At 45.0% G+C, this 20,223-nt stretch overlaps 1 protein-coding gene across 1 annotated transcript in view; it reads right to left on the reverse strand.

Annotated features, from left to right (window-relative positions):
* Positions 1–6,154, reverse strand: part of arpc5lb (actin related protein 2/3 complex, subunit 5-like, b) — a 54,495-nt gene extending 48,341 nt beyond the window's left edge. The window contains exon 1 of the mRNA XM_017721151.2: positions 5,787–6,154. Coding sequence (XP_017576640.1) covers positions 5,787–5,926 — 140 coding nt within the window. The 5' untranslated portion in view covers positions 5,927–6,154. The remainder of the gene's footprint in view (positions 1–5,786) is intronic.
* Positions 6,155–20,223: the final 14,069 nt, after the last annotated feature.

The following is a 20,223-nucleotide window of genomic DNA, read 5'->3' on the forward strand; positions in this document are numbered from 1 at the left end:
TCATTTAAAACTCTGCAGAGAGCTTTTAAATTGAAACAACAGATACAGGAGCTGGAGTGTGGGCCACTCCTAAAGAATCTTTGCAGCCTGTCAGTCAACACAGGTTTGCTTCTTTAGTTTGCAGTGAAGCTATAAAACTAATGTAGCTTCCATGTAATAGAGCAGGGGTGCCCATACTTTTGTGGCTTGATATCTACTTTTTCCAGTGGACAGGTCACTGTAATCTACCTGTAAAAAATGGCTTCATTCTTTTAAAAAAGTTTTCTTTAATGCACTTCAGTGGCCTATATTGATATTCAGCATTATTCAGCACATGACTAAAAATCTCAATAACCTTATTCTAATGATTTGCACTGAATGTCAGCCAGTTTTTTTTCTTCCGGCATTCACGTTTTGCTGGGAATTTGTTATGTTAGTAGCTGTCTATAGTTCAAAAATTCCTTTTGATGATCCCCTTCTTTGGAAGCTGGCTACTTGGCAAATCAAGAAGATGCATTTGAATTGAAATTGAGTGTGTGTGTGTGTGTGTGTATATATATATATATATATATGCACTCAATGTGATCATAATTGGATTATCACATTATCTGATTATTCAAATGGTCATGTAAACACCACACTCTGATTAAGAAATCCAATAAAGAGAGCTGGATTTTAGCTCAGTATTCAGATTTCTCAGTGCATATATACTTGTACCCCGATTTCTCAGTCTGCACATGCACGAGAACAGACGGAGGATGCTGCGAGATGACAGCAAAGCACTTTTGGAGAGGTGCTGAAACCCAACATGAAATAAAGGATTAAAATATTCTTCATCTTCTAAATGATATATGTTTATATTTCCCTGTAAAGTGGCACGATGTTTAAAAAAAACACGACATGAGGTTTGAGTTTTATCTAATATTTACGTCACGTCTTCTGTTAATTTTTTGGTGGTTGCAAAATAGCTCTGCATGGAAGAGGCAAGTGTTTGGTTTCTTTGTGCTAGGTCATCTTCTGAAACAGTCAGTGTAGGTTGCAAAAAAAAAATCTTTCTACTTCGCTAGAGAGGCAAAGTCACAGCAAATTTGGGGGGCTGTCGCATAGTTATGGTAACAAGAAGTAATAAAGACAATGGCCACATTTCATGTCAATCACAGAGACCTGCTCACCATGACAAAAAGTAAGACCGTGTTGAAATTTCATAGCCTGTCTAAGGGATGCGCGATCTACCAACGTGCACTGTGTGATTCAAGTATTAGGCACACCTGTAACAGAGCACAGACTTGCCTATTGAAAACCTACTGCATGGTATAAACTGCTATTGCTTGTGTGCTTTCTGACACTGTATAACAGTTATCTCTGAAAATAAGAAATGCATGATTACTTGGATTTATCAGATTTATTAACTAAAAACAAAATAACTTTAAACTGTAGTTTTTTAACTGAAGCATATTACTTCAGAGAAACGTCTAAAAACAGCCATCATGTTCAAACATCTCCACTCAACAACCCCCTCTACTACTCAACCTGAAGAAATACAATGGGTACTTTTTCAGACTAGCTTTGTTACAGGACTCCCCTCCAATATCTGACCTAGCATTTTCTGCTGATAGTGGCTAGATACTGATACCTGACAAGATACCTGGTAAGTGACCAAGGAATGATGATTCTGGCATGCAGTTAGTATGATCATAATGGATGGGTAAATATTTTCATTACTGGTTAGTTCATAACTTCACCGCAATTAAAGATGCAAGATACCAATCTTATCTTAACTGACGACTACATTTGGGCTATGGGTAAAATTAAGTTTGACTTCTGGCAAAACCATCACTTTAAAAAAAAAAAAAAAAAAAAAAAAGGAGTGTGATTTAAGGAATAAATATGTAAGGAATTAATATGATAGTCAGTAACCCCCCCCCTCAAAGCTTCCAAAGACCAAAGGCGTCACAAGTATTACATACAAGTATTACATTTATGAGAGTACTTAAAACAAAAAGGTGGTCTGTACACTTTGCCAAATATCCATGGTATACCACCACAGCATTAGCGCAATGCACAAACACCTGAAAGGAAAACACTTAGGCAGTTTGCGATCACGGACCACAAGAAAAGGCAAAACCACCTTAACTGTTGTCTCTTCATGTTTATTGAATTATAATTAGTAGGTAGAGCTTTTAAAAATCTGCTGTCCTTGAAGTTCTATTGAATAAGTGTTTAAGAAAATGTTTGGACTAGATACTGGGCTTATATTAAGTTGTTTGATGGTGCCAGTTTGTTGGTTCATGCATGTTTGGCTTGACATGTATCTTATTATTTTTTTTCTGCGATTAGTTTAAGCACATTTCCTTGTCTGAGGAATCCTATAAATACAAATAAATACAAAGAAACTTGGACTTCTTTTGATTTTGCACTGCTGACAAACAATAAGGCCTCTTTTTATTAATTTTATCATGCTGAAGTTGCTAGTTTAAAACTACAGTTTTGCACTTTAATGTGTAAACCTTTGTTTACATTTTGTTGAAGAAAAATTTATCATTTAGGTTTATAAACTAATCAAATAAAATAAAATAGTTAAGAGATTACCTGATAGAAAAATAATTGGTAGTGGCAGCCCTATCCACATTATTCTATTATTCTTTTGACTACACCAAATGTAAAGCCAAGGGAGCTCTTCCACCTTTACTACAGTAATAAACTCTGCGATGGAGTTGCACAATCTTTAGCACAATATTGGCAAGCATTGTTAATAAGGTCTTTAAAATGACTTCCATGGGCTTAATAAACATGTTTTTTCACTGGGCAGTGCAGTATGGCACTGTTACTAAACCATGATCACCTTTCGGCATCATTTTCATTACCAAGTTAACTGTGCTGTACCTGAGTACCCATGCTAATTTTTTGTTACCCCTCCTGCAAGGGTACCAAGTATGCCAAGTCAGAGCAAATGGGTGCAGCACAAAATGCAGTGCAACTCACTGAAGCTTTACAACTGATGCTACTGTATTGTAGTTTATTGTATCGTATCTTATTGTTATTGTATTGCATTGAATGGCACAGAGTTCTGCGTTCAACTCCATTTCTTTTTCTCTTGGTGTCTGCAGTGACATTTTGTTTCTAGCAGTATCTGAGCTCAGGACTGTCTTTTCTCTAAGCTACTGGTAACTAGCAAAGATACTTTCTCTAGATTGACAAAGCACTTCTTGTAAGTCGCTCTGGATAAGAGTGTCTGCTAAATGCTGTAAATGTAAATGTACTGTTGTTTATTTGCTGTTAACAATAGCGTCACATAAGACATTATGTGACCATACAACCTGCACAGGCCCCTGTCTACTTTCCCTGTTGTGAGATGGGAAACAGACATATGTACTCAAACAGGTTATGGACAGCTGAGGGTCCAGATTAGTCTGGTGTCTTGACTATTAAAAGTAGACTAATTTTTCAAAAGCACTGCATAATTAAAACATTAGGATGTAAATAAAGACAATCAGTGTAGTTTGATGTGAAATGCAGAATTGTTTACAGCGGTGGTGATAGAAACTAGATGTCAATAAATATAACGCAACTAAAAGCTACAATGTGAAAGGGTTATGAATATAAGGCCTTAAGTCTGAGACACTGCACAGTTTTATTCTAATGCTTACTTACTTCTTAAATACATTCATCACATTGTAAGGTAGAATAGTTCAAGGATTTCTTTTTATTCATCACTACTTTATAATTATGAACATTAAGTAAAATGGCTACATCTGCACTGTAGATATCATGACCCCTGCATGCCTGTAATACCATGATAAAGAATTATGAGTTAGCTGGCTTCTTTAAGACGTACATCACATCAAAGCACTCAATTACTTTGTTTACATCTCAACGACTGAATTAGACAGTTTGCACAAAAAAACTGATAATTTCTGTATCTAGAAACTAAAGGAAATCGCAAAAAAAAAAAACATTTAAATATTTTTCACAGTACCTTAAAGTTTGCAGCCATTGTTTAAAGACTAAATGTGACAAACAACAAAAAACACAATCTGTTCTTGTCTATGAATGGCTAGTAAACAGCACACAGATGAGAAAAAACTACATAGACAAATATTATGTAGCAGGAAATTATCTTCACACTAGTAGCAGTCAGTGCTCAAGAATGATTATAAATGTCCCACAAATGAGAACTTCAGGAAGTTTGATGTTCCATGCTCAAGAACAGTACTTGGACAAAACTGTATATCTTCGTTTTTGCCAGTTTTTTGTTCCTTACTCTGAAAACGCCAGCTGACCTTATTGTGGTGATATTGTGTAACAAATCATAATGAGTGAACCAACAGTGATTATGACAATGATTCAAAATAATTTGGAACTGGAATATTGGAATTTTTTTTACAGTAACTTCCATTTTAAGTTAAGAACATTTTTTTTTTTGAGACATGAGGTTTTGTTCCAACAGTGAGGATATTCAGTCTAAACGTTAGTTCTGTCCCATTTCCAGGTTTCTATGCTTTAAATAACTAGCCCAAATGCCAGAGAGCAACAGGGGGACCACAACTGCACAAAAACTGCACACCAGGAATTACTTAGGCATTATGTTTTATATTGAAGATGAAAATCCATTGTTTAAATGCAGATTGTACCTATATCGTACATCCTGTAACTATCTCACCTATTTTAAAAGCTTGAAATTGTGGTGCAGTTGTAGAGACCTTGCCCGATTAGCCCAGCTAATTAGCCTACATTGCTGAGAGCAAAACAGTGAACAAAAGTGTGAAGAATAGCATAGCACATCAGGAATTACTTTTGTTTAACATGTTTATACTCTCTATGACCCCAATCTGAATGCAACTTTGACACTGGCTGTGTTTTCAAGCAAAGATTTCAGCCAATTCGATTGAATACAATCGGATTACAAATCCAGACTGAGGTGTTTATTCTCACTCTGTTCAACAGTCTGATGGAAATCTTCGTTTACATGCTCACTATAAGTAATCCTATGCAAAATGACGCGCATGCATGGAGCAGCACTTAGCGTAAACGTTACCATGACAACGAACATCAAGTCCGATGCAGTCGGCGTGAGACTGATGTCACACTCAGAAAAACGTCCTTATTAAAGAAGGCCGAGAGGAAGACGTCGCGCTCGGAGACACATGAGCTGGACGCCCGTCCTGCCGCCGTCCTTTAAAGCTCAGAGTATAAACTTCGGCTCCTCTGCAGACCAGTTTCTGTTCCGCCGTGTTGAACGTTATAAACATTTCGCTATGACGCAGAACGTACTTACACGTTCCGATTGGAGTGTAATTGGATTCAGACGTTTACACGGCTATTATTCTTCTATTTAACGGATTATTTAGAGGCTTACCCACCTCGTTCAATCGGATAGAAACTGTATTCCGAATGGCCTCAATCGGACTGGACTATTCCGATTGAGGTGTTTACACGGACGTATTCTATTCCGATTGAGCTATTAGTCGGATTATTAGGCTGCATGTAAACGTGGCTAGTGCTCGCGGTATTCCCTTTAGTGCTGACAACCAGCCAAAAAGGACTGAAATAATTAGCACACTAGAAATTGCCACGGTTTGATGTTTAATATCCAAGTAGCACGTTCAGTGTTTTTAACGCAGGTTCAACCTTACGGTCATAATGAACTTTATTTGAAGACTTCTATACTAGTATCTTGTGTAGAGACAGTGTCCATTAGCTCAGATAAGGCCGCTGCATAGGTCAGCAGCTCTAGGACTCAGGAAAGACCAAAAAACAAAACCAAACCAAAAGCAATCAAAGCACCAACCACAGCCGCCATAGGATATTGCCTGATGAGGTTGTCAACCTCCCCGGTGTCCGGCCCCGGCTGCTCGGTCGCTTCGTCGTGCTCCTCCACGAACTTATTCTCGTCGAACTCGTCCACGTCCACCTTCCTGAAGCGCGATGGCAACGTATTCTTCGCCATCGGGTCCACAGACGGTGGTGCGCTGCTGGAGACGAATCGGAGAGCCGATGCACAAAAACACGCAAAAAAACTAAAACGAGCTCAGAGACCCAAGGGCACTTAGGAACATCATAAAGGGCAGGGAGGGGGGTCAAACTGTGAGCACTGCCACCGGCCAGAACCGCGCTGATTTAGGGGCAAAAACAAAATCAGACGGAGATGAAGGGGGCAGAGAGAAAGAGATGGCTGGGTTAGTAGCGCCATCTGGAGGGGGGAGTATATATATATATATATATATATATATATACACACACATATAGTTACGTATACATATACATGTGTCGTGTATATATATATATATAGTTACGTGTATATATAGTCATATATATACATATATGTATACATGACTCTATATATACGTAACTATATATATGTATATATACATGACTATATATATACATAACTATATATATATATATATATATATATATATATATATATATATATATATATATAACGTATATTACGTATATTATATATAACAGGAAATATTTAATGAACATTGATATATATGGAATGAACGTTGATATATATGGAATGAACATTGATATATATGGAATGAACACTGATATATATGGAATGAACGTTGATATATATGGAATGAACATTGATATATATGGAATGAACGTTGATATATATGGAATGAACATTTATATATTTAGAATGAACTTTGATATATATGGAATATCATTTGGGAATTCCAAGACCGTGGTCACAAAAGCAATCCAGGTAAAAACCGAGCAAAACGACTAAACACACAGGCGCGAGGCGAAAACGTAAATGGTAACCAGGCAAGGGTCAAATACCGATAACAGAGAGGCAGACAAATCTAGAAAAAGATCGTCAAAAAGAGAATGAGTCGAAAGACAGCAAACAATACAGAACACTCGGTATGCAATCATTACTCCATTGGCAAAACTTGGCAATAGTGAAAACAAACAAACAGGTTTTTATACAAAACAGAGTTCAGGGGTGAGTTATTGGAATGGCGGTGGTGAAGAGCTTCTCTGATTGGCTGGTAGCGGACATGTGATGGTGGCCTGTTGGTCAGGGTATTATGGGAAATGGAGTCCAGAGACTCAACAGAGAAGGAAGCAGAAGCGTGACAACCAATACATATGAAATGTACACCAATATATATGGAACGAACATTGATATTGTGACAACCAGCCGTGAGACTCAAAGGCAGGAAACATGTTTATTGCCAATAATGCTCTTTATTTAGTTTACTACTCACTTACAGCATTCAAACTGCATGAAACCAGACTGCCTACACTGGGGAAAACCGCGCCTAGCTACACTTCTGCCAGAGGGTGAAGACGACAACAGCCACATGTGCATGGCCCCTCCTACTCTGACTGGGGGGGCCGCTACGTGACCAATCCAGAGAAACCCCGTGCTCGCCACATAACCCTCCTCTTAAGGGTCAGCCGACCCGGCGACTCCCTAGTAACACAACAACAACTCGTGTAGAAGCTCTTCTTTGTGCCCCCCCTGGGTTCTCCCCGCCCAAAGTCCCTGGAGGTTCCTCGGGTATGCCATTGCCCTTAGGCCGGTAAGGAGCCAGTCGGTCACGGTGAACGACCACTGTCCATCGAATCGTTTGGACCCAGTAAACCACCTCCGACAGCCTGTGCAAGACACAGCATGGTCCCTCCCAGTCGGACTGGAGCTTAGGGCAGTGTCCTGTTTTACGCCTTGGGTTGTAGAACCACACGGCAGTCCCCGGTACCAGTGGGGCACCTTGACAGCGCGTGTCGTACGCCCTTTTCTGGCGCGCTCTAGCCCCCTCTTGGTTCTCTCGTGCGGTACTGTGCACAGCCGCCAAGCGCTCTCTGAGGTAGCGGACGTAACATGTCTCGCTCACGGGGTTATCCAACCCCACGGGCAGTCCGAAGACCAAGTGCGTGGGCGTGCACAGCTCCCTTCCTAGCATTAGCTGTGCTGGCGTGAAGCCCGTAGACTCCTGCACCGCCGCGCGGCATGACCACAGGACCAGCGGCAGATGACGGTCCCAGTCGCGCTGGTGTTTGTCCGTAAGGATGGCCAACTGTGTAGCGAGCGTCTTGTTAAACCGCTCGACCAACCCATCGCTCTGAGGATGCAGGGGCGTGGTACGGGTCTTCCGGACCCCAAAGCGTTGGCAGACCTCGGCTATGACCTGCGACTCGAAGTTGCGCCCCTGGTCGCTGTGGAGCTCCTCCGGCAAGCCGAAACAGCAAAAGAACTCCTCGACAAGCCGCTCCGTGGTGGTGACTGCACTCTGGTCAGGGACTGCATAGGCCTCTGGCCATTTCGTAAAGAAGTCCATGGCTACTAGCACATAGCAATTGCCAGCCTCGGTGCGCAAATGGTCCCAACACGTCCACGTCCTCTCCGTGGGGGCGCCAGACTGCAATGGTTGAAGGGGGCTTGTGACTTCCCCGTGGGACCCTTCTTGGCCGTGCATGCGTTGCAGCAGTGCACAAATAGCTCTACGTCCGTCCAACAGCCCGGCCAGTAGAACCGCTGGCGGAGCTGTCTCAGCGTCTTATTGACCCCAAAGTGTCCCACCCCAACGGATCCATGCACCGCCTGGAGTACGCGCTACCTCAAGCTGCGCGGAAGTAGTAACTGCCACACGATTTTGTCGGGAACAGTGTCCTCCCAGCACCGATACAGCAGTCCCTCGCGCTCGCTTAGACTGTCCCAGGAGGACCAATATGCTTTTAAGTCCGGTCCGTGCGGTGTAACGTCTTTCCACTCCGGCTGGTGCACCCCCTGTTTCCACTGTAAAACTTTCTGTAGCACCGGATCCTCCCCCTGGGCTTTCTGAAACTCCTCACGCCCGCAGCTCTCTATCAGCTCGCTATCCGGCGACCCACGGCCGCTACCCGTTCTTATACCTGCTCCGCCTTCTGCTCTAGCCGCGCGCAGTAGCGGCATTCTACCTCTAGACAGGGGCGGCGTGACAGCGCGTCGGCATTGCTATGCGACCGTCCCGCGCGATGTTGAATGACAAATTGAAACTCTTGGAGGGCAGTAATCCAATGAGCTACCTTTCCCTCTGGCTCTTTAACCTGCATCAGCCAGGTTAACGAAGCGTGGTCGGTGCGCAGCACGAACGGGGTGCCATAAAGATAGTGTCTAAAGTGTTTCAGACCTGACACTGCGGCAAGCAATTCTTGGCAGGTTACGCAGTAGTTACACTCCTGTTTACTGAGAGCACGGCTATAGTACGCTATCACACGCTCTTGACACCTGAACCTGAGATAGCACCGCCACGATACCACAACCACTAGCATCAGTGTCCACAACAAACCGTCCACCCACCTGAGGGAGCGTTAACACGGGAGCCGCACACAACACGTTGCCGAGATGCTGAAATGCCTTGTCCGCCCCGTCCGTCCACTGGAACGCTGCGCCTTTCTCCGTCAACCGGTGGAGGGGAGCTGTGATGTCTGCGAACCCCTGTATGAATCTCCGGTAGTAAGAGGCTAATCCCAGGAAGCTCCGAAGCTCACTCGCGTCGCGCGGTGTAGGCCAGTGCCGGACAGACTGCATTTTTCCCGGATCGGTAGCCACTCCGTCTCCGCTGACAACATGGCCCAGGAACTGCACTTTGCACTGGAGGAGGAGGCATTTCTTGGGATGCAGCTGGAGGTTAGCGGCTTTGATGGCGCCGATCACTTGTTCCAGGCAGGCTATGGCCTCGTCGAAGGTTGGTGCGTGAGCGATCAGATCGTCCAGGTACAGGATGCACCGTTCCTTGGGAATACCCGCCAAGACTTGCTACATCAGGTGCTCGAAGGAGGCTGTGGCATTCTGAAGCCGAATGCAATCACCCGGAACTGCCATAGCCCCGCCCCCAGGGTGAATGCGGTCTTCCCTCTAGCCTCTGGTGCCAGCTCCACTTGCCAGTACCCACTCCGCAGGTCCAGCGAGCTGAACCACGACGACCCTGCCACCTTATCAAGAGCGTCGTCAATGCAAGGCAGTGGGTACGAGTCAGCTTTGGTGGCTCCGTTGAGGCGGCGATAGTCGACACAGAAACGCCAGCTGCCGTCTTTCTTTTTCACCAGCACCACAGGGGCTGCCCGTGGGCTGTTGGATGGCTCGATGTCTCCGCTCTCGGCCATTTCCTTCAGTTTTTGCTTGGCTGCTTGCTGCTTTGCGATGGGGAGGCGCACGTAGTCGAATGGGTGCAGTGGAGCCCGTGTCGATCTGGTGCTGCACAAGACTTGCCCGGGTGCAATCCTCCTCCCGGGCCGCGAACACATCCAAGTTTGCCTGCAACAGTGCCCACAGCCGCCGGCTTTGCTCCTCCGTGAGCCCCTCGCTGCTACGGCGCCACAGTTCCCTCACCGCCTCTGGTGTGCTCTGGCTGGGGATCTTTTTGGGAAGCGGGGTTACACCCTCCCCTTCAGGCTGTGTCTGTTCGGGCTCGGCCAGCCCCTCGTCCCTGGCCTGTACACTAGAAGTCGTCGCTACACGGTCTTGCTCAGCAGTAGGAAGCGCCGCGAGCGGATTGCGCATCCTCCCCAGTATTAGTGCCGCAGCGGGGATGTCCAGGACCGCGCCCAGGGCCTTGAGGAAGTCCAGCCCGAGTATGCACGCATCGCAGATGGGAGCGAGGCAGAACTCGTGTTGCAGGGTTCTCTTGGCTAGCCCCACGCAGTCTTTTCTTCCCTCCCATTTTAATTCTTTCCCCGGTTACTGATCTCAGCATGGTGTCAGTGGTGTCCCATGCCACATCGGCGTTCTCTCGGAGCAGGCGCAGTGCGCCCGGCCGGATGAGCGACACGGTGGAGCCGGTATCCACCAGGGCTGTTACGGGCACACCCTGTATGGTGCACTTGAGCCAGAGTCCGTGTCCTGTGCCCAGCCTCCCCACCACTAGTTCTCGCTCGAGGGTGTTGGCTGTCAGGGGCACCCCACCCCTCACTGGGGGGCCCTGAACTCGTTTCCCACCGGCTCTGGGGCGCGAAACTGGCTGGCCTTGTGTCCATGTTTTTTACAGCGCCAGCATGGGATGGGGCTTCCACCCGCGGCTCTTGCTGGACCTAGCGCTGGGTGAACTTGACACGTCATTGGCTCATCCTCCTCCTCTACCTTGACTTGGTAGCAGGCGGCAGGCCTTACGTCCTTCAGGATGAGCTCCGCCCCCTCTCTGCTTCCTCCACCGCTTGGCTGAGTGAGGTGACTTTGCTCAGCCTGACATGCCGCTGCAGGCTACCGGGTGCTAGCGCATTGAAAAATGCGTTTAAAGCGAGCTCGTCCCACACGCTGGCTGAGAAATCGGGGTAGGCATTTAGGAGCCTCCTCTCTCTCAACTGTTGCTGCAAGACCTGGACTGCGGGGACCTTTCCGAAGCGCTGACGGTGAGTCGCTTTGAGGGCCTCCAGGTTCCCGTGTTCCTTCACCGGCAGGTCCACCAGGGCTTGCAGCGCTTTGCCCTCCAGCACTAAGCATAACCTTGTAGCGATCGTCACCGGGGACCACCCGTAGTGTCTTGCCACCACTCCCAGCTGTGCTTCATACGGATCCCATTCGGCCTCTCCATTGTAATGAGGCAGGTTGATACTTGCTGCCGTCAAAGCGAGGGGGGCGTGGCTCTGCCCGTGACGTTCGCCGTCATCCAGCCTCAGCTCGACGCCGCTGTCCAACCGCTGACGGTGGCGCTCGTCGCTAACCAGCTGGGCTCGTGGCTGGTTAGCCCCGTTGGGCAAGGTTGCGCCGGCTAACGCCACTCTCTCGCTGGGACTCTCCCCCACCCACCTTCCAGATTCTCTGCTCCAGTTTGTCTATCTCGGCCACCAGATCCCACTTCTGACACCATTGTGACAGGCTTCGTGTCCACAGTCGTGCAAAGTCTACGACGACTGTACACAGTCACGCGTTCTGATTGGGAGTCTATGATCAGAGTCTACAGTGAGTGTAGACAGTCGCGTGTTCTGATTGGGAGTCTACGCTCAGAGTCTACGGTGACTCGAGTCTACGGTGACTCTGGACCAATCACCTTCAGGATCGCTACCAATTCGATTAAATATAAAATAAAACAAAATAAAACCTGCATTCCTACCATCCGTCATTCAGGCTTGATACTAATTGAACTTTATTCTATATGCCAGTATATGTAGAAGTGCAGTTGAAGCTGGAATATTGTTGTTGTGTAATATTGGAAAATAGAATCTTCTGCATATAAAAGACAGTAGTTGAACCCAGCTCCACCTCCAGCAGCTCCAGCAGCTCTCACATGTTACTTAAACTCTAAATGCCTCATTATCATATATCAGTCAGAAGAACCAAACCAGTACCATTTACTTTAATACTACATTTTACCTCTAAAACCTGCACACTTTTACTTAAGTAGGATTTTTGATGCAGGACTTTTACTTGTAATGGAGTAATCTGAATACTTTTTCCAACACCAAACACTGCTGATGCTGATGATGTATAATAAGCACAAGCTTACTGTATCCAAGTGTTTTTATCTAGAACTGAGGATGACAACCCCAGTTATGCGCATTGTCAACCCAGGAGCCCCTGTGAAACTTCAACAGGCTGTACTGGTGTCGACTAAAGAGGCCCGGTACTATTGGGAGAAAAAAATGGTCTTCCCCAGACCTCCACCGGAGCTGCTGAACAAGGCCACTGCCCTGGCCCACGCAGAGAAACTCCTTCAAGCAGAGGGCATCCATCACATCAGCTGTGCTTGGGAAAGCTGGTGGTGCTATTTGGCCAGTATGAGAATGCCCCATTCCACTGGCTTGTGGCAAACGACGTTGGCTACATGAAATAGTAAGCATATTATATTTTTAATGATATTGTAGGCTATGCATTTAAAAACCATTTGATGTCATGCTTTAAAGAAATTACCTACATATGTTTGCATAAAACTACGGCTGTTATTAGTGTTTATTAAAAGCCCTTGCAAAGTTTGTTTACTCATTATGATAATCACAGTGATATTAATCATGACAGTACTAAGTTGATGAATATGATTCCAGCATAATTGACAAGCACAGGTCAGAAGTAACAAACCCACATAGGAAGGCAGAGATACTGAACGAATGGGTGAAACACTTCCTCGCAGAATATGCAGAGAGTTCCCACAAGTCTCCATTGTCCTTGAGGCCAACATTGACAGGTGTATCTATGGTCAGAAAGGGTTTGAGGATCACACCTTTCAAGAGATGTGGGAGCTCTACAGTCAGTACCCTACCCAAAAAGACAGGCCAGAGCAGTTCAGCGATGAGCAGAGGGAAAGAATACAGAAGGCGTACGGTTCTGTGAGGAGGTGGTTGCACACACCAGTGACACACATCATAAGCGTGCAGATGAAGAGTTTCAGGAAGTATATTAATGACAAGGACAGAGTAAGTGTTATGAAACAGGAAGAGAGCAGAATAGCATTGTGCATTAATAGAATAGCTTAATAAATGAAAATTGTCCAATAAGTGTTATTTTAATCATGTTGGCTGAATGTGTCAATAAAAAACTGGTTTGTCATAAAATCTAGGTAGTTACAATGCATTTGTTTTCCAGCACCCGCAGACAAGCAACACCAAGTGTAATCCTACATCATGGCCAGGTGATGACACTGAACTGTTAGCTGCAAGCCAGTCTCTGGAAGGTAAGTAAGATACAGAGTTAATGGACTTAAACATGGTTCTAAAAAAAATTTATAATACAAAACTACTTTGTTTGGTAAATTCTTAGCCTCACTTAAGGCCCAGTCCCAGGGTTCTAGGCCCATGGCCAAGATCAAGCCACCCGAGTTCAGTGTCTGGCCAAAACAGCCTGAGAAGAAACCACAGTCAGTTGTCCAGCCAAAACAGCCCGAGAAGAAACCTAAAAAAAGCCTAGGCCTACTGTCTGCCTCCAGCAGCCCAAGTCCACTGTCCCTCTAGAACAGCCTGAGCTATCTGTCCAGCCCAAACAGAATGCATCCACTAGCCAGCACACAGAGGCCCCGTCCATGACCCAGGGCCATGATTATCCTGTGGAATCACTTTGCAGTGACAGCCCCGCAAGTGATATTCACATTATGTACAGACAGCATAAATCAGAACAATTTGTTTTAGTATTATTTTGTACACAATAATAACCAAATCCCTTGTGTATGTTGTTTGTGGTGCAGGTGGAGCTAGAGGGCTGGGTACGTCTGTGGGAAGACTCCAGTGGCATCCCATCTGCCAACATTTCCTGGCTCAAAGAGAACACCGAAAGAGGGTTGTTCACTCCAGTTCAAATCTACAGGGACAACACTGGTCTGTTCAAGAGGCGACGGGTGATGAAATCTGACCGCATGTGGTTTTACCCACCGGAACCTCCCGGCTACATCAGGGGGGTGTGCCAACTCCTCAGCCATTTTTTCACAGCCGAGTCATTGTGTGGCGCCCTGTTGAAGTGTGGAGGTACTCCCTGAAGTGTCCTCGAGGTGATGAATGTGTGGGTAGAGGACAGAATGTGCACCTCTACAAGTCTGGCTACCACCCCCGGGTATAACTCATTTCTCCTGTGTTTGAGTTTAATTAGGTTACAGTTGAATATTTTTTACTGTGTAGGTAAATATGCAAAAATAGAAGTGCAGACATAAAGTCATATGCTGCTAATGATTTTTATTATTATATTTACATCAGGTATGCCACATCTGTGATGTGTCCAGCTGGTACACAATGCTGACTGAGGTATTGTGCTGTGGACCCTGTACAAAGATGGCTAGGAGTGGAGAAGGTGGAACAATAGGTCGGTGGCTTGTGTGGGATCCTGCTTTTTTCTCACAGCTTAGTGAGGCTCATGAAGCGATGTTCCCTGCCATCCTCACCAGGAGGTGAGTATACGAAAAGTAACATGTGCAATAAACTGACTTTAAAGTAGTCACTCAAATCAACCTCAACATATTGATTGTGACTCCACTTACAGGCATGGTGTGGATAGGAACATTGTGCGCCTTCTGAGGGACCGGACCGAAGGCAACACTATGGTCAAGGTGTGGCGGCAGATACAGGAGAATCATGTTGAGGAGTACCTTCAACGTAAGGACCTGTACACCACACTCCTCATGACTGTTTTGAAACCTGGAGGAATAGTCTCCTCATTAGGGCACACTTTTCAGGCTCCACCTCCAAGAGAGCTTCCCTCTGCACGGCTCCTGCGACACGCCTTCCTGCTGGCAGAGGCCAACAATGTCCAGGATTACAGGAGCCAGATCCTCTCCACTTTTTGGCACTGTGCTCAAAATGGATTCCACAAAAAAAGTTTGTATATTAAAATGTATTGCCATGCTGTATGACACTAAACACAGTTGCAAAATTATTTTTTAAAAATCAATTATAGAGTCTAACAGTGGCTATCACATTATGCAAAAATATTTTTTAGGTGGTGAAGAAGCTGTCTGGGCAGGGTGCAGGCTCAGCTGAGTGGTTCACCAGCATTGGAAACGAGCACTCCCAAATAGTTTCCTTTGTGCTGACCTGTGAGGAGTCTGCTGAGAAGCTGCAGCCGATGTGCCGTGGAGTGATGAACAGGTTTCGGCTGGCCAATCAATCTGTCCCCAAGATCTTGTATGTGGACAGTGGGTGTTGCCGTGCACAGGGCCTAACAGCTGTGGAGACTTTGTTCAAGCCTTGGGTGGAGAATGGGATGGTTGTGCGTCTGGACATCTTTCACTGGATCCACCGGTTTGATGCAGCCATCCGCACAGAATCTCACTCCAAGTATGCCACGTTCAAGTCTGCGCTGGCTGGGGCAGTGCTGGCGTACAACCGCACAAACTTGGAGCTACTCATCAAGGCTGTCAGAGCTAAGGACCTGCCAGCGCTGAAGTGTGTGTCAGATGAGGATGTTGTACGCCGCTATATTTCCAGGGAGCAGCTGAAACACCATGTTCGGAGGGTTACGCTCGGGGTTCAGGAAACATTCCGGCTCGTCCACCTGGCCATTGAGGAGCTGAAAGGTCCCGCTGGACTGGATGAGAATGGAGTGAGCCTCTTCAAAACATCTAAAATAAAAGAAATAAAGAAACAAATAAAAGATCTCATACCAAAAAATGCATTACCCCATTAACACAGAGTGCAGCATGTAAAGTGAACATAACACACTGTGTGTGTGTGTGTGTGTGTGTGTGCGCACACATACATATGTATGTGTATTTACAGAGGCCATTGATGAGATGTGGGCAGCCCAACAGCGACACCTGGAGTGCATTCAGGATCCACCAGATATGAACATGTATAGGGTGGCACGTAGCACAACCATCAACAACGTGGGCGTGCCCTACTATAAATGTTTGCGTGGAAACAACAGCCTGGAAGGATTGCACAAAACTCTACCGAACATCTAGTAACAGATTTGACACTTGACCCTGTCTTTATTCTAATACCTTTTATTGTGATGTTCAGGTCCCCACTGTGCAGCACGGCCCTATCAGGTTTATCTGATAAGTGGCATTGCACGGTGGATCTCAGACCGGACCTCAGATGCTGTGTTTGGTGGCAGAGGACGGCACCACAGGATTTATTCTGCGCCACTGATTGACCGCCGCAACACCCGCTGTCGGCAGCTGTTCGGGGAGTCTGTGGAGGAGAACTTCCAGGCCCCTGCTGATGTTCCGTCCAACGAGCTGCTTGGGTTAGAGTACCTGTTCAGCCAGAGCATGGGCGAATCCTTCTCTCTCCAGGACATTGTCAATGATGGACCCAGTCCAGAGGAGGAAGTGGTTCACCCTGGGTAGCCCGATACAGGTGAAGCTGACGAGGCATACCACAGCGACATGGAGGCACATGGTGATGCACTGGATGCCAACTTGCCTCACATCACGCTCACTAATGACGAAACCCCCACTGTTAACGCTCCGGCCTTTGTGAGTAGCTGTGTGTCTTGCTAAAATTTTACACAGTGCAATGACATGTGTGTGTATTTGTACTTAACACACCCGTATGCAATTTTTTTTACAGGAGGATGTCTGCAGTCTAAACCCTCTTCCTGGCTTTCAAAAGCTGGAAATGTTCTGCTCTTTGCTGGTGGAGATTGGCCTGACAGAGGACAAGCTGTCACTTACCACTGAGCAGAGGAACAGGGTCCTTGAAGCCTGGAATGCATTGGAAGAGCATGACAAGCAGCCACAGTGTTTCAACCAGCTGTACAGAACACACTGGGGCAATACCCTCTATTGCCGCACGAAAAGGGATGATCTTGTTGATCCTGCTGTGATACAGAGGGTGAAGATGGCCAAGCGCTACGCACCAGCACAACAGGACATCAGTGCTCAGAACAAAAGGCTGATGTACACGCTGGTGAAACTGTTGTGGTTGCGATCACCTCAAGGGTCTCGCCCCAGCCCCGAAAAGAGCACCATCCTGAAGGTGTATGAGCGAATCCAGCATCGGATATTGGTGGAGGATCCAGTCCTGTGCAGGGCAGGCATTCCTCTACCAAAAATAAACATCAAGACTGTGCGGGACTTCATCCGTCACCAAGAGAGGCTACTCAACCTGCATGCCTCAAAACAGCCAGCCACAAGCACAAAGGCCACCTCCGTCTCATATGCTGATCTACCTCCAGCACCACACCAGCCAGCAGTCCTCCCTCCACCAGATTACCCCATGATGGAATATCTGCCCACACCCAGCAGGGCAGGGACAAAGGTGTTAAAGGGAAGAACAGACATAACCATGACACTCTCTCAGCCTCGGCCACCACTGCCACCTGTGCGCCTGCCACTGCCAGTGAGAAAAAATCCCACCACCTCTACCATCACCAGATCTGTGGCTACATCTGCATCTACAGCAACCACCGCAAGTGCTGGCCCCTCCACATGGCCCATAACGCCTGTTGGTCAGTCTGTGACCAACCAACCCAGGGACATAAAAAATACAAAAAAAAGAGTTTCTGCCATGTAAAAATGATGATCATCAAAAGGTCTGGACAACATAGTCTATGACAGCTATGAACACTTCACCTCTGTTGTTGACATATTGAAGAAATAAGTTGTAAATATGCTGTACACTAACAGTTTCTGCCAGTTGTTCCAAAGAAGCACCTGTGTCTAGCTCATCATTTTTTTTTATTTATTTTTTTTTTAATTGTCTTTTTTTTGCCCCATTTTCCATGTCTATTGCCATTAGGATACTTCCTTAACTATGTTAATTCTTTTAATTTGTAATTGTGTTTTTAAAATATTTTCAGTGTTTAGTTTGAAATAAAGATATCAGAAACAGTAATACCAAACATATGCATTCTTTTTAGATCACTTTGTGACATTTACAGTGCTTTTGTTACAACTTAAATATAGTGTTCTTACTTAATGTAACTAACTTGAGTGAAACCTTTATTTCTTTAGCTGTACTTTTAATGTTAACACACAATCAAAATCAGATTCAGAATTTTTATTTACCCAGTGCAAGAAACATTTTTGGTTGCAAGTGTCAACAAAACTTAATTTTTCATTAAAGTTCATTAAAAAGTGCAATTAAAAGGTAAATCGTACCACAGTGAATATCAACAGTCAACCGAGTAAATAACAGAATACAGTTACTTGAAGACACTGTTACATTAACACAGAAGAGCAGCAACAACTGTAAAGAAAGAAAAGCTAAAAACAGACTGTGAACTACGCCAACACAATCCAGAACCACTGCCAAATCCTGGTCATCTGTAGTATTTAGTATAGTATCCGTACTCTGGTCATTTATATTTCTGTCTCACCCTTGTTGAGGAGCCCCACAACTGTATCCTCTGTAAACTTGGCGACACGATTGCTGAGCAGGGTTTACAGTATACGACTCTGGCTGGGATGCTAAGATGCTCAGAGTGATGGAGTGGAATGTCCCATTCTGGATCCTGGCTGACGACTGTCGCTGTTTGCGATATAAAAAGTTTCCGTGCCCCAAAACGATTCTTCATTTTCACTTTGAAGTACGGATAAACCGTACTTCAAAGTGACATCCAGTCAGGCTGTGGACTTTCATCCAATCAGAGCACGGATAAGTGAAAGCATATCGTCATTGCGTCACATGGAAACGCCTCCGATCTAACAGACAATCATCCTATCACTAGCGCTTTACACTATCTTTCAGCACACCCCCATGGGAAACATATTTATTGCCAACAGTTATCTTTATTTTGATTACAACTCACTTACCACATTCAGACCACACGATGAGTGCCTACACTGGGGAAAGCCGCGCCCAGACCATCAGACTAGCTACACTTCTGCCAGAGGGTGAAGAGGGCAACAGCCACATCTGCATGGTCCCTCCTACTCTGACTGGGGGGCCGCTACGTGACCAATCCCGAGAAACCCCGTGCTCGCCACAATATATATGGAATGAACATTGATATATATAGAATGAACATTGATATATATGGAATGAACACTGATATATATGGAATGAAAATGGATATATATGGAATGAACACCGATATATATGGAATGAACATTGATATATATGGAATGAACGTTGATATATATGGAATGAACACCGATATATGTGGAATGAAAACTGATATATATGGAATGAACACCGATATATATGGAATGAACATATATATATATATATATTTAGAATGAACGTTGATATATATGGAATGAACACCGATATATATGGAATGAACATTGATATATATGTAATGAACACCGATATATATGGAATGAACATTGATATATATAGAATGAACGTTGATATATATGGAATGAACACCGATATATGGAATGAACGTTGATATATATGGAATGAACATTGATATATATGTAATGAACACCGATATATATGGAATGAACATTGATATATATGTAATGAACACCGATATATATGGAATGAACATTGATATATATAGAATGAACGTTGATATATATGGAATGAACACCGATATATGGAATGAACATTGATATATATGGAATGAACACCGATATATATGGAATGAACATTGATATATATAGAATGAACGTTGATATATATGGAATGAACACCGATATATGGAATGAACGTTGATATATATGGAATGAACATTGGTGTAATGTGGCTGAGACGAAGCAAACGCTTGCAGATATTATAGGAAAGTAAAATTTAATATTGTTTGGGAATTCCAAGACCGTGGTCACAAAAACAATTTTCACCTTCACCTTCTACATGGTCAAATGACAGCTGTGCGCTAGGAGCACTACTACTACAAGCATTTGCTATAGTGTCTATGAGCCTTTTGTCGTCGAGAAGAGACGCAACCAACTCCCCAGCTCTTTCTGCCATGGCTTGTTAAGGATTCTCCCTCCCAAC

Source organism: Pygocentrus nattereri, chromosome 23, assembly GCF_015220715.1.
Source record: "Pygocentrus nattereri isolate fPygNat1 chromosome 23, fPygNat1.pri, whole genome shotgun sequence".
Taxonomy (NCBI): Eukaryota; Metazoa; Chordata; class Actinopteri; order Characiformes; family Serrasalmidae; genus Pygocentrus; species Pygocentrus nattereri.